Raw genomic sequence first — 15,889 nt, forward strand, 5'->3', positions numbered from 1 at the left:
TTTATATACATGATCAACGTTTTTACAAATACTTGTTCAACATTTTTATATACATGATCAATATTTTTCAAATACTTGTTTAACATTTTTTGCAAATGTTTGACTAACATTTTTATATACATGATCAACATTTTTTAAAATACTTCTTCAACAATTTTCAAATACCTATTCAACAGTTTCAAATATGTTTTCCACATTTTTCAAATATTTTTTTCAAATGCTTGATTAACATTTTTATATGTATGATCAACATTTTTTTCAATACTTCTTCAACATTTTTCAAATACTTATTCAATAGATAAATGGATGCATGCACCTGTCGGCCTAGAGGAAGCAGATTGGGCGCCACTTGGCCAGCAATTGGCCGATTGGGGTCCAATCGGCCAGCAGTAGGTCGACTGGATCCAATCGGCCAGCAGTAGGCTGACTGGGTATTATTTTTGAAAAAAATAATTATGCCGTAATATTTCTGAAATTTAAGAAAATAATTGTATTATTTAAAAAAAATTAGCTGAAAACCAGCCGTTATGGCCATACCCCATCGTGGAGGAGAGGAGAGGAGCTCCTCGGCTGTGTGTGGAGGGCATATGAGATGTGCTTTGGCCGACGCCCTGCTTAAATAGTTGGGGCATGCGAAGCGACACCGTTTCATTGCAGCATAATGTCCGGAGTAGGCTTCTCTGCATTAAAGCGGCGCCACCCTCCTACGCGAACGCGTCTCTCCAATCTGTGTCAAGGCCGTCGAGTCGCGTCCGCTATAGAGCGTGACGCATGACGATGAGTTTGGGTGAGCAACCTCTCAGGTTTGATGCTGGTTTGCAGGAATTGCGATTTGAGAGGCGGGCGTTGGATGCCTTCTTCTCTGAATGTAACGCCCAAACCTGACATATACTCGTACGTCGCAACGCTGCCAAGATCCCATTCCATAGCCTTTCAAAAAACGAAGAAGAAAAAAATCCCATTCCTTAGCGCAGACCTGAATTGAACACGCTCCAGCAACAGTAATCCCCTCCCGCCCCGATCGTCCCGCCTCCGCCGCCGCTCGTCCTCTTCCTCCTCTACCTAGCCGACGTCCGGCTTCCGCCTCCGCAACTCCTCCTCTCCCTAGCTGACGTCCCTCCGCGGCTGCTCCTCTTCCATCTCGCCGATGTCCCGCCTCCGCCTCCGCCACTGCTCCACCACGCCCATGTCCCGCCTCCGCCGCCGCCGCCGCCTCTCCTCTTCCACCTCACGACCCACACCCTCCTGGTCTCCCCGCGCCGCCTTTGCGGCGGCCACGGAGCGCGTCCGCGACGGAACGCTCGGCCCTCAAGACGCACACCACCTGTTCGACGAATTGTTTCAGCAGGCCACCCCGGTCCCCGAGCGCCCCCTCAACGGATTCCTTGCCGCCCTCACCCGTGCCACGCCCTCCGAGGCCTGCAGAGACGGCCCCGCCCTCGCCCTCTCCCTCTTCAACCGTGTCTGCCGAGAAGAAGCCGGCATGCGGGTGGCGCCGCCCACCATCTTCACCTACGGCGTCCTCATGAACTGCTGCTGCCACACGCGTCGTCCGGAACTTGGGCTCGCCTTCTTCGGCCGCCTCCTAAGGACGGGCCTGAAGGCAGACAAGACCGTCGCCAACACTGTCCTCAAGTGCCTGTGCTGCGCTAAACGGACAGACGACGCTGTGAAAGTGCTGCTTCATAGGATGACCGAGCTGGGGTGTGTGCCTGATGCCTTCTCATACGCCATTGTCCTGAAGAGCTTATGTGATGATAACAGGAGCCAGCAGGCGCTCGACCTGCTCCGGATGATGGCGAAAGAAGAAGGTGTGTGCTCCCCTGACGTGGTCACATATAACACGGTCATCCACGGCTTCTTTAAGGAAGGAAAAATAGGCAAGGCATGCAATCTATTCCATGAAATGACGAAGCAAGGGTTTGTGCCTAATGTGGTGACATATAACTCGGTTATCAATGCATTGTGCAAGGCCCGAGCAATGGACAATGCAGAGTTGTTCCTTCGGCAGATGGTTGATAACGGCGTTCAACCGAATAAAGTGACATATACTAGCATGATCCATGGATATTCCACTTTGGGCCGGTGGAAAGAGGCGACTAAACTGTTCAGAGAAATGACAAGCAGTGGTCTTATACCAGATATTGTCACTTGGAACTCGTTCATTGACTCCCTTTGCAAGCATGGAAGAAGCAAAGAAGCTGCTGAAATTTTTGATTCCATGGCTGCCAAGGGCCACAGACCTAATATTGTTACGTATGGCATTCTGCTCCACGGGTATGCAAGGGAAGGATGCTTTGCTGATATGATGAGTCTCTTTAATTCAATGGAAGGCGACGGTATTGTAGCCAACTGCCTTGTTTTCACCATTTTAATTGATGCATATGCTAAACGAGGAATGATGGATGAAGCTATGCTCATACTTACTGAAATGCAGGGACAAGGACTGAGTCCGGATGTATTCACCTATTCAACTCTAATATCTGCACTTTGCAGAAAGGGGAGGCTCGCTGATGCTATGGATAAGTTAAGTGAGATGATTGGTACGGGAGTACAACCGAATACAGTTGTTTATCACTCCCTAATTCAGGGTTTCTGTACACATGGCGATCTGGTGAAAGCAAAGGAGTTGGTTTATGAAATGATGACCAAAGGTATTCCTTGTCCAAACACTGCATTCTTCAGTTCAATAGTACACAGTCTATGCAATGAAGGAAGGGTTATGGATGCACACCATATCTTTGACTTGGTTAAAGACATAGGGGAGAGATCTGACATCATTATGTTTAATACGCTGATTGATGGATATTGCCTAGTCGGTGAGATGGGCAAAGCATTCAGTGTACTAGATGTCATGATATCAGCCGGCATTGAGCCTGACATCTTTACATATAATACACTTGTCAATGGTTATTTTAAGAGTCGAAGGATCGATGATGGGTTGAATCTGTTCAGAGAAATGTCACATAAGGAAATTAAACCTACAACTGTTACATATAACATCATACTGGATGGATTATTTCGTGCTGGGAGAACAGTTGCTGCCAAGAAAATGCTCCATGAGATGATCGGATGTGGAACAACAGTGAGCTTGTCCACATACACCATAATTCTTAGAGGACTTTGTAGAAATAATTGCACCGACGAAGCAATCGTCATGTTCCAGAAATTACGCACAATTAATGTAAAGTTCAATATCACAACACTCAATACCATGATTAATTCAATGTACACGGTTCAGAGAAGAGAAGAAGCTAAAGATTTGTTTGCTGCAATATCAGACAGCGGGTTGGTGCCCAATGCCTCTACATACGGCATAATGATACGAAATCTTCTAAAAGAAGGATCAGTGGAAGAAGCTGACAATATGTTCTCATCAATGGAGAAGAGTGGTTGTGCTCCTTGCTCTCGTCTTTTAAATGATACCATTAGAACGTTATTGGAGAAGGGGGAGATAGTCAAGGCCGGAAATTATATGTCTAAAGTTGATGGCAAGAGCATCTCACTTGAAGCTTCAACTAGTTCATTGTTGTTGTCTCTGTTTTCTGGGAAAGGTAAATATCGTGAACAAATACAATTGCTCCCTGTAAAGTACCAATTCTTTGATGGAGTTAGTTGATGCACTGGAATCAGCTGATAAGTGTTTGCGTGGTTTGGAGCTCCCTCTCAATGATGTGGACAAGTGCCTCACCAAGATTGAGCTGGGTGATGGTGCCACACTGCCACCATGGTGTTCTGGTCGGTGCTTAGCTGCTGGGCGTGCATCCTATGGACATCGCTCCTGATCCGTACGCCACCTCCACACATGGGCCGTCTGGTGTGTGATGTGTTTGCTAATGGTGAAAGATATCAAGCTATTTGGAATTCTCTGAACCTCAGCGTATCAAGTGTGTGTTGGGCCGATGGCAATTATAGTGAAATCGATGGACTATTCTACATTATCAAGCTGTTTGGCGTTCTCTGAACACCCCCCCCCCCCCCCCCCCCCCCCCCCCCCCCCAGCACCAAGAGCTTGATGATTTTACTACCTGAACAATCTTGAGGTATTGAAATTGGCACTTCTGGTCATCTAACGTTGCTCCAACATGTACGTTCTACAAATATGTCTTTTCAGACTTCCTCATAGAACATATTCTTTCCTTAGTTGTTAGTCTCTGAATTAACAGTGCTTGCATTTCTGGACATGTATGGCCATTGACCGCTCAATGCTCTGTCTCTTTCTAAACTACAGTAACAAATTACCATAGGACCTCAAACTACATTGCTTGTAAAATGTTAAAATTATCTTTGTATTTTATTGTTAAACAGTATTTGTCTGACTTCTTCAAACATGGTACGCATGTCAAACCTCGAGTTCAGTTCTTTTTTGTTTTTGAGCTTGAAGTACTAAACATCTCAATCCAAAAGTTCATTGGGCAAATCAGGGGAATTTATTCTATCATACTTAAACTTTTGTTTCTAAGAGCTTCGTGTTACTTTGCATTTTGAGGGATCTATCTCACCTCAATCTCCCAGGATCAATACCTGATTTTTCGCCATCACTTATGTGTATGTATGTGTCCTTCCTGATCTGACTCAGTGTTTCCAAACTGTGCAGCACAGAGCCCATTAAATATGCTATTTCTTCGTCTGTATGTAGATTCACCCACAAAGCAGCAGTGTATCAATCATGATTTCGGGAGACCGTAACCAAAGCCAGGCTGTCAATGTACACCTTATGCATGAGTTGCACCTGATAATATATTTAAGGTCTTAAAAGTTTGTATTATATTATGTAATGTCAATTGTTTTTAGGAAATAATTGCCAAATTCAGCCCTAGTTACCTACTGAAAGATTTTTATGTTTACTGAGCTAATATGTTCTTCAAAACTATTCTTATTAGGTTATCAAATTGTTCTTTCATGTGATGAGTGTAGAATTGTATTGAATAATTGTTGATACAATATTGTGCCGGTACAAGAAGTATATATAAGAGCCAAGCCGCACCTGACCTAGCCTTATTACAAACCGAGTAGGAGTCTTAATCCTAATACAAGTTGTATTCTAACATCCCCCGTAGTGTCAACGGTAGGCTCGACGACGTTGAGACTGAAACGAATGTCTTGAAACGGAGTAGTCGCCAGGTCTTTAGTAAAGATATCAGCAAACTGAGCAGAAGTAGGCATGTGGAGAACGTGAACTTGACCGAGAGCCACCTTCTCTCGAACAAAATGAATGTCGATCTCAATATTCTTGGTGCGACGGTGTTGAACCGGATTCCCTGACATGTAGACAGCTGAAATATTATCACAGTCGCAACCAAACCGTATCAGCAACTGCATGAGCCACATCGCAGTACTCAGCTTCAGCAGACGAGCGGGAGACCGTAACCTGCCTTTTTGAAAACCAAGAAACCAAATTGTTACCAAGAAAAACACAAAATCCGGATGTGGACCTACGAGTATTTGGACAACCAGCCCAGTCTGCATCAGAGTAAGCTGTCAAGGAGGTGGGAGAGGATTTGTTGATATGAAGACCTAAGTCTAGTGTGCCTTTGAGATACCGAAGAATACGTTTGACATGATTGTAGTGTGGAATACGAGGATCATGCATATATAAACAAGCTTGTTGGACAGCAAAAGAAATTTCAGGACGAGTGAGAGTAAGATACTGAAGTGCACCGGTAAGACTACGATAAAGAGAAGGATCAGAGAAAGGATCACCGTCGGTAAAGAGTTTGGAACCTGTATCAACAGGGGTACGGGAAGTTTGACAATCAAGCATACCAGCACGAGAAAGAAGATCCAGAGTGTACTGACGTTGAGACAAGAAAAGACCAGAGGAGTCATGGATAACAGCAATACCTAAGAAGTGGTGAAGAAGACCTAAATCTGTCATAGAGAATTCGTGGCGAAGAAGAGAGATAATATGATCTAAAAATTGTTGTGAGGAAGCTGTGAGGATAATATCATCAACATATAAAAGAAGGTAAGCAGTGTTGTTGTTGTGATGAAAGGTGAAGAGTGAAGTGTCAGAATGGGAAGGGGTAAAACCGATGGTTTGAGCATAAGTAGAAAAGCGTTGGAACCAGACACGTGGTGCTTGTTTAAGACCATAAAGAGATTTTTGAAGAAGACAAACATGATTAGGATAGGAGGAATGTTCGAAGCCAAGAGGTTGTTGACAACAGACTGTTTCTTGAAGAGAGCCATGAAGAAAAGCATTTTGACATCTAGTTGATGAATTGGCCAGGAAGATGAGACGGCGATGCTAAGGACAGTGTGAATAGTGATGGGCTTGACAACTGGAGAGAAAGTCTCGTCATAATCGATGCCGTGTTGCTGAGAGTAACCACGGCATACCCATCGAGCCTTATAACGTGCAAGACTCCCATCAGAATTAAATTTATGGCGAAAAACCCATTTGCCCGAAACGATATTTCTATTGGAAGGACGAGGAACTAACTGCCACGTGTTATTCTGCAGAAGGGCATCATGTTCATCTTTCATAGCTGCGGCCCAATTAGGATCTAGGAGAGCTGATTTGTAAGGTTTGGGTAGAGAGGAAGGAGATAGAGATGCATGAAGATTGAGACGATCTTTTGCAGGTAAACGAAACCCGGACTTGGCACGTGTGCGCATGGTATGATCGTTAGTAGGAGCTGGAACGGGAATAGCACGAGCGGGAGGGGTGGGGGAAGATGTGGTGGACGCGTCCAGCGCAACGAAGGAAGCAGGCGCGGGAGATGGCGGTGAAGACTGCGACGGCAGGAGGTCTGCCGCGCCAGAGTGTAATGGGTTTTCCTCTTTCTGCCGGAACAGAGGTGATGACAGAAGTGGTCACGGCAGGATCCTCTACCGCGGCAGAGGATTCGGCTGGTTTCGCTGGATAGGTCGGCGGGTGAAAGAAGGGAAGATGATTGCGACGAGAGGGACTAGTGGACGGCGTGGGTGAGTTGGGATCTAATTGTTGACGCTCGGAAAAGGGGAAAATGTTTTCAGCAAATGTTACATGATGAGACACATGAATATGACCACTAACAAGATCTAGACAACGACAACCCTTGTGCTCGTCAGAAAAACCTAGATGGACACACAGGGTAGAGCGCGGGGAGAGTTTGTTAGGAGAAGTGGAGTAGGAGTTTGGGAAACAAAGACAACCGAAGACGCGAACGTCGGAGTAATTTGGATGAGAGAGAAATAAAGAGAAGTAAGGAGTAGTTTGTGGGTTAACCTTGGATGGACGAATATTGAGTAAATATGTGGCCGTGTGGAGGGCCTCAGCCCAGAACTTCGGAGGCATAGAAGATTGAACAAGCAGAGTGCGAATGATGTCATTAAGAGTACGAAGAGAACGCTCGGCTTTGCCGTTTTGAGGGGAGGTATAAGGACAGGAGAAATGCAAGAGAATTCCATATTGTAGAAAGAAATTTTGATTTTTAAAGTTGTCAAATTCACGACCATTATCACATTGTATGAATCTTATAGGGAGGAAAAAGTGGACCGAGACATAGCGCTGAAAGTTAAGGAATATATTATGAACGTCGGATTTGTTGCGTAAAGGAAAAGTCCAAACATAATGAGTAAAATCATCAAAAATCACGAGATAATACTTAAAACCAGATACACTTTCTATTGGTGATGTCCAGAGATCACAATGAAGTAATTCAAAAGGAAAAGTACTAGAGGATTGAGAGGAACTAAAGGGAAGGCGAACATGTTTGCCCAATTGACATGACTGACACATAGAAGAATTATGAGAATCTCTATTACAAGGTATTGAAAATTCACTAAGAAGTGTGGATAACACATTTTTATTGGGATGGCCGGGACGTTGGTGCCACAGATCAATAGAGGCCACCATAGATGTTGGAGGAGCAGCGAGCGGAGCACCATGGAGAGAATATAAAACACTGGAGCTATTGAATCGAGCGATCTCGGCCTTGGCCGGGTAGTCCTTCACAGACAAACCAAAGGAGTCAAACTCAACAGAAACATGATTATCAGTGGTGATTTGGCGAACAGAAATTAGATTTTTAATAAGAGCAGGAGCTACAAGAACATCACGAAGAAGCAAAGGCTTAGTTGGGGATTGGATTTGAGCCTGACCGACACAGTAAATAGGAATAGAAGATCCATCACCGAGAGTAATAGAGAGAAAAGAGGAAGGTGTGCAAGAAGAAAGCAAATTACTCGATGCAGACATATGACGAGAAGCACCAGAATCGAAAATCCAATCCGTACCTGAGTTCCCTTGTGCAGCAAAGTTGTTCATGGCTTGTAGAAAAGCAGCTTGGTCCTAGCTCAGAGTCGAAGTAGAGGTCGGTGTAGTCATGGGAGCTTGCGGGTGTGGTGGCGTCGACAGTAGGGCCGGCATCGACGTAAAGAGAGAGGCACCATCATTGTACTGCTGCATGTAGGGGGGCGATGGAGCGCCATAGGATGCATAAGGACTGGTGTTGTAGATCGGTGGCGCGTAGGAGGGAGCAGCGTGGTACGCGGCCGTCGGCTGTCGGGGCACGAGAACAGGCGCGCTGGTGTGAGGGCGAGCACCGGGCTGCCAGCCACCGGTATAGGCAGGCGGGGCACCATATGGCGTAGGGGCGGACCAGGGCATAGGTCACGCCTGGACTAGCCCTGTCCATGGATCAGGAGATGGGCGCCATCCGGGCGGCGGTGGTGGTGAAGTTGATGAAGCCAGGGGCGGTGGTGGTGCAGTCGGTGGAGCCGGGGGCGGAGCAGGAGCGGGCACCGTGCGGAACTGCGGTGGCCTAGGGTTTTTGCCCCGGTAGTTGGGACTTGGACGTCAGCCGGATGGTTGAGGAGGTGCTATTGGTGGAGGTGGCGGTGGCGGCGTCGACACAGGCGGGCGAGGATAAGCAGTGAAGACCTGAGGACGGGAGTCCTTCGTAGTTAGGGCACGATTGGCCCATTGGAGCATCGAGCGAACCTCGGCGAAGGAGGGACGTGGACGCATCATAGGGATGAAGGAGGCCTACTTCTCGAACCGCTCGCTGAGACCGACGAGGAGGACGTTGATGAGCTGGCGATCGTCGATCGGATCACCAAGTTCGCGGAGTTCATCCGCAATCGCCTTGAGGCATTGGCAATAGACGCCGACTGGTGAATCACCTTGCACCGTATTCCGAAGCTCTTTGTGGAGATTGTTGGCGCGAGCGTCGATGTTGTCCTGGAAGAGCTGACGAAGGGCCGCCATAGATTGGCGGCGGAGGCACCGTCACAGTGGACGAGATTGAAGATCTCTGTGGAGACTCGCATGTAGATCCATTGAATAATGGCGAGATCATCCTTGACCCATCGCGGGTCATGAAGTTGAGGAAGAGAGTCGTCGGCAACTTGAGAGCGGAGATTGCATCGCCCAAGGTGGACGTCGAAGAGGTGATGCCAATGGTAGTAGTTGTGAGCAGCGAGGTCTAGGGTTATGGGGATGTAGGGGCTAATATTGGAGATGGTGTCGGTGAAGGAGATGGAAGGGGGTATTGGTGGGGTAGAGCTAGAGTAGAGGTAGAGGCGGAGGACACCGTGGCCGCGGCGACCTTGGCGGCGACGATGGCGGCGCGTCGCTCGAAGTAGCCGGGCGGCGGCGGCGGTGGCGGGGCTGGCGGGTTAGCCATACCCTAGGATCGAAAGTCTGATACCATGTAGAATTGTATTGAATAATTATTGATACAATATTGTACCGATATAAGAAGTATATATAAGAGTCAAGCCGCACCTGACCTAGCCTTGTTACAAACCGAGTAGGAGTCTTAATCCTAATACAAGTTATATTCTAACAATGAGGATAGTGTTTCGTACAAAACAAGTATTTGATGTCATTGGACTGGAGGGTGTTTATATAATTTAGCTACGAGGGTACGTGGACACACTCTCCCCCCCTCGTTGCTATGCATCTCCTAGATAGATCTTGCGTGAGCGTAGGATTTTTTTTAAAATTGCATGCTACGTTCCCCCAATAGGGTTTCCCCCTAGCGGCGCGGTGGGATTGTTTTGTTCCAGTGAAAATCGAGCTGGACCGTCGATCTCATCGTATGGCTGCGATGAAAAACCTAGCTGGCCATGGGCTTTTTGGGCCGAAAGAGGCTGAGGCCAGCAGCAGCGTGCGCACTGCCGCGCGAGCTGGGCCGAGGCCGCAGCCCCGGGCGGCCCAGGCCGAATCGAGGCCGGCTGCTGCTGTTTTCATTTTGGTTTTTTGTTGCTATTTGTCCAGATTTTGGGCAGATTTCAAATAGTTTTTCTATGCCTTTTTTTTCAACGAAAATTTTGTTTTAGAAAATAGAAAAGTAAAAGAAAGTTTTTGTAAAGAATAAAAAGTTCATGAATTTTCTATTCACGTTTTCCACTGCAGATAAAAATAAAAGTGCTCTTTTAAAAGTGAATAGAACTAAAGTAAAAGATTAAGTTGTTGCTTCTCTAATGCATTTTTGAACCTTTTTTTTGCGGGAATGCATTTTTAAACCAACCAGTCAAAACTGCTTAGAGAGTAAAAGAGTACATAATTGTTTCTGAATAGAATATTGTAAAGTTTCCGCTGCAAAGTAAAAGGTTTATCCTCCAATTAAATTGGAACCAACGGGAAAATTTAATTGGAAGAACTGTTCTTAACAATGTTTTTCCCCCGTGGGTGAAATAAGATGCAGATAGTTTCTGCTATGGCCAAAGAAAGATATTTGTTTTAAAGTTAAAATATGGTATTGTTATGTTCTGACCAACGTTGATGATAACAATACTATAATTCTATGAGTCTTATGTTCAAAGCTTAAATCTCTGATAAATTTTGTATTAAAGTGATCAATTTTCAGAGAACAGATAAAGATAAAAAAATGCTCTTGAACTAGAGAAATGTATATTTCCTGTTCCCGCTGCAATAAATTTGATCATGATGATTATTTCTTAGCAAAGTTGTTTAATAGACATACACATTGTTTATGAGTTATATGCATTATTTCCATTTTCGCCCAATGGTGATATGGAATTAATGTAAAAGGATGATGTTTTATTCCAATTCTGCCCAACGGTGATTTAGAATATAAAACAAAGTTTTAAAAGTTTAATTTGCGAATTTTTTTAACCATACCAACATGGGGTTATTTTTATGCTCATTACAGTTGAGTATTGGCTAATTTTTCTCATACCAAAAGTTTTTCCATGCTTTCATTTGTGAAAGCGAATGGCTGGGTACTTGTGACCCGAAAGATGACCAAGAAAGGTCATAACGTGAGTGAGTATGTTCTCTCTAAAGAATGGCTTCAAAAGAAAAGAGATAGATCATTGAGAGTCTTGGTTGACGAATGTCTTTCACTTACTCTCTATGAAGAAGATTTTTCAGTCAACATGATTTGAGATGAAACAAGCAACATGCGTGTTTAATTTGACCAACGTTGGATCAAGCATGTGTGTAAAAGAGCATTCGGATGTATTCCTAAACTTGATGATTGAATATGCAGTTAAAAGAGCCAATTCTGGCATTTATGTCCCTTACAGGGAATTACCCGCATGGCGGGAAAAGATGATTATGACAAAACCCGCATGGCGGGAAAAGTCTGGGAAAATACCTACGTAACGGGGTAAAGTTGACATAATATTATGTCAAAAATCCCGTATGGCGGGAGAAATTCTGGCAAAGGACTTATCCTGTATGACAGGAGAAAGATATGATGACTCGTGTGCTTTTAAATGTGTCCCACTCTGGGAGAAAAGTATGGAGTAGCTATTCTGCTTTCCTAGTATCAACCGTACACCTTATGTGTAATGGTCATTAAGCACTCAATAAATCCAAAGAGAATAAAAGTTACAAACAAACCTAAAGATAAGAATGATATGCAAGTGTGACTTGCAAAAGTACTAATGATAAAGAACTTTGTTGAGTTTCTGAAATGGAATGAGGAAAAAAGTACTCCCACACTAGTTAACAGATAACTTCATTTCGTATGAAGTAATCAGATAAATGAAGTAGATAATCGAAGTTTCCTCAATTCATAAGAGTTATGAATGGTTTTTCGAAATTGTGGCAGAAAAGTTCTTGCCACATTGCAAGGGGGAGAAAGAAATATGAGATAAATTAAGAATGCTATAACTCCCCTATACTTTAGATAATGTGATGCACATTATGCATCTAAAGTGATCTATTAATGAAGAATGTGATTGTCTGGGGGAGTACGGCGGTCATAACAATACCCCTAAAGAAAAGAAATAGTTGTATTCCTGGATCTTTTACAGTTCCGAAAGCAGAAAAAGGAATACTAAGACGGTGTTTAAAGTGTCATAAAGAAGAAAGTTTTAACAGAATAAACCCAAATAATAAAGTTTAAAGATACACCATTTTTTTAGTGAAGATGGAGTAATATGGGGGAGCACGTTGTATGACCTATACAACACCTATTGTCAGCTCTATAAAGGATGAATGAGTAAAACATGGATCTTGTGATACAGGTCCCTGTAAAATTGCCTTTTGGAAATGAAAGACTATAGAACTAATTTGCCTCTTGGCAATGACAGAGCAACAACAACCCCATATGAGACACAGATGGTCTCAAGGAATGAGAAAATCAGATACTTCTGATTACTATAAAGTCTATGTTGGTGAAATTCAAATGGAAGTTGATCCCACCTCATTTAAAGCACTCAATGGAGGTCTACAAGGCCAATGTGACTCCAAAGGAAATATGTAAAGGTGTAAAGCGCGACTTAAATCGAAAGATTTTGTGCAAAGAGAATGAATAGATTACAATGAGTGTTACTGGCATATCATGATCTGAGTTACATCAGATGAAAGTAAAGAACACAAGGGATACTGCTTCAAGAAGTTTTTTATGGACTAGAGCAAGTCTCTAGAGAGTGGCTTTTAAAGTTAAAAGAATCAGATGTTATTTTGGGTTAAAGAAAATGAGAGGACAATTGTATTCATTCAAAGTTATAGAATAGGAAATTCATTCTAATCCTGTGCATGTGGATGACATCCTACTTGCTAGTGGTCATGTCAATCTACTGCAGGAGGAGAAAAGAAGGTCTTGTCCTCAAAGTTTAAAATAATGTTCTCGGTAGAGCGTCTCTCGTTATAATTATCGAGATTCACCAAGAAAAGAATAAAAGGGGGTATTAGGAATGTCGCATGGACATGCTAAGAAATGTCTCTAAAGTATGCATGCGAGAAAACCTACACCTATTCTTATAGTCAAGGGTAATGGAACTGGAAACTTTGGTGTTCCAAAAGTTAATGAGAAAGGATTGAAAATGCATATGATGCCATATGCTTCAGCTGTTGGAAGCTCAATATATTACATAGTTCACGTATCCGGATTATTTTGGCATGTCTAGTCCATATATATATAAATCACTGGAATGGAGTCAAAGATATCGGCCTCATGCTGAAAGAAATAAGTGCTCTCAAAAGATTGTGAGTACAAAGACAGGACTTGTGAAATGTATAGCGAAATCCACAATTGTCGCTAACTTTCACACTTGGAGTTTTTGTGTGGAAAGCTCCAAAGAATGAAACAATTATCATCAATGTGATGCAAACACATGTTATAGCTCGATATGAGGCCGAGGGACAGGCAAAATGGTTAAGCAGACCTGTACCCGGAGTTGATAATGGTCGACAACAACGATAACCATTTTAAGTTTTTCGCTCCTATGACAACGAGTCAAGTGTTGATGCCAAACACACTGACACAGAGTTATGCGTTGTAAAGGAGAAAGTCCAGAATTATGTAGAAATGCTTGAAGCATAAAAGCAACAGACAAGTGTTTCCAGATCTGCTTATTAAAGGCTTACCGCCCAGTGTGTTCGGAGAACACACAGTCAACATGGGTTTTATGGTATAGTCTAAGATTTCCGGACAATAAAAGGGCCCAAGGTTAAAGAATCTGTTTCAAAACAGAGGAGCGTGTTGTAGGTGTTGATTCTATCGGGGATAGACCGTGATGATGAGACATGCTCTACATACAAATCTGTGATGGAACGAGTACTTTGAAAAGAGTTATTTCAAAGTATAAAGTTAAAAGTATATGATGAGATCAGGGGGAGAATGTTAGATTGATCTCTTCCCCAACGGCCCATTGGACCCTTGACCCACCCTTGACCGGGGGCGTCCAGCCCAAGCAAGGCTGGTGGGCCCCTGTCGCGCAGTGCCATATAGAGGAGGTGGGAACCACGGCACAAGGTACGAGGTTTGCCGCCGTCACTGTTTCCCACTTCTAATCCTAGTCCGATCGAAAGGGAGGCACTGAAGCGATGGAAAGCGCCACCAGCCACTTCACCGTCGACCTCTACGCCGATCTCCCCTCTGTTCACCACCGGCACCAGGAGCTCCTGAAGACAAGGAGAAGGTAAACTACCGCGAATCATCTAGCCTACCCGATCCAGAGCATCTAACAATTTCGTGTATCCCGGAATTGATTACAAGCGCAACACAGGCTCCATTAAGAGGACCCAATGTTGCCTTGCTTGTTCATCTTGGTCGACAACGTGCTCCAACGTTAATCACCAATGATGACCACACTTGGTCACACACGAAACCCCCTGGCCGATGATCTCCCTTCTCGTGTAATCCAATTGCTATGCACCGACTCCATCTCGCTCCTGTGCAGCCAATGAGTCACATCTCCACCGTGTTGTGGTTCGGATTTTAAATTCAACGGAAACACGAGGGAATGAGAAGAACAAGGGGAAAGTCCAATTCATTATAGCTACTTACACACTTTACGATGTAGTAAACAGTAAAAATGGACAATTAAATGGCAGCTCATGCCCCGTCTTGCGTGCATCCACCTTGAACTCGAAAAAACATGTGATTCTCATCGAGAGTTGCGGATAGTCGTCGATGAGCTTTGCCCCAAGGAGGCATCATCACACTCGGCCTTGAGCTGTGCCTTTGCCTTGCAGTGCTCCTTCTCCTCGTCTCGAGAGATATCCTTAACACGAGGCGCGAGGAAGGCCGTGGAGGGAGCGTCGGCGGGGAAGTTGAGTCTTGTCCAACTCCTCGTTGTGTCGTACGCGTGCCGACACCTATGTGGTGTTACCCAAAAAGCTTTCGCCCTGTTTTATATATAAAGCAAAGATCATCACCAACCCAGTACAACACACGTCATCAAAACACACGCACACACGCAAGGCAGGATACATAGGCGCTGAGCGCAGCAACACCACCCCTAGCACTACAAGAGCCACCGGGGGCCTCAACCGTGAACATGCCACCGCGAAGAGAAGAAGCTACATACGACGCACCGTGGGCTCCAAGGCGGTGCCTACAGGAAGGTTACGACACCGAAGTGCCGCCACCGCCTGACCCAAGGATCAGAGTTTCCCCCGGAGCAACACGACGGACAGCAAGAGTCGCGGCGACGCCTTCAAGAAGGGAACGAGCTTCGCCGTTGCCGGTCAATCCGAAGATAGAACAGGTTTTCACCCCGACCAATATTCACCGCCACCGAACGCCACACCCTGGCTACCACGCCGCCCACACGGCCATGGCCACCAGGCAGCACCAAGTCATGGGCTTTGCCCAGGAGCACCGTGACACCATCACCAGGGCCGCCGCCCCAGCATCCAGGACCTTGACGCCACCTCACCCGCCACCCACCGCTACCCCAACCAAAGAGACGAACGGAAAGGAACCGCCTTTCTCACTCCTGAGCAGTCCCCGGCGTCGAGACCCGATAGACCGGCCAAAACTGGCCACCATCGACCCGTCCTTCTGCCGGGCGCGAGATGAGTCAGGTCCTGCTGCCGGGCGCGAGACGAGTCCGATCCTGCTGCCGGGCGCGAAACGAGTCCAGTCCTGCTGCCGGGCGCGAGACGAGCTCGGTCTTGCCGCCGGGCGCGAGACGGGCGATGGGCGCCGCTGGGAGAGGGCCAACCCTCCGATGAAGGTAGCGCCCGAACGAC

At 45.4% G+C, this 15,889-nt stretch overlaps 1 protein-coding gene across 1 annotated transcript; it reads left to right on the forward strand.

Moving 5' to 3' along the window:
* Positions 1 to 558: 558 nt before the first annotated feature.
* Positions 559 to 4,819, forward strand: LOC109742515 (uncharacterized). Its single transcript, XM_020301609.3, has 2 exons — positions 559 to 4,043; positions 4,598 to 4,819. Exon 1 carries the CDS (start codon positions 1,148 to 1,150, stop codon positions 3,617 to 3,619), a length of 2,472 nt encoding a protein of 823 aa, XP_020157198.1. The 5' UTR covers positions 559 to 1,147; the 3' UTR covers positions 3,620 to 4,043; positions 4,598 to 4,819.
* Positions 4,820 to 15,889: the final 11,070 nt, after the last annotated feature.

Source organism: Aegilops tauschii, chromosome 1 (assembly GCF_002575655.3).
Source record: "Aegilops tauschii subsp. strangulata cultivar AL8/78 chromosome 1, Aet v6.0, whole genome shotgun sequence".
Taxonomy (NCBI): Eukaryota; Viridiplantae; Streptophyta; class Magnoliopsida; order Poales; family Poaceae; genus Aegilops; species Aegilops tauschii.

Bases quoted from the DNA above. Each gene is read 5' to 3' on its own strand.
- LOC109742515 (XM_020301609.3), top strand. From the start codon at position 1,148: ATGTCCCGCCTCCGCCTCCGCCACTGCTCCACCACGCCCATGTCCCGC.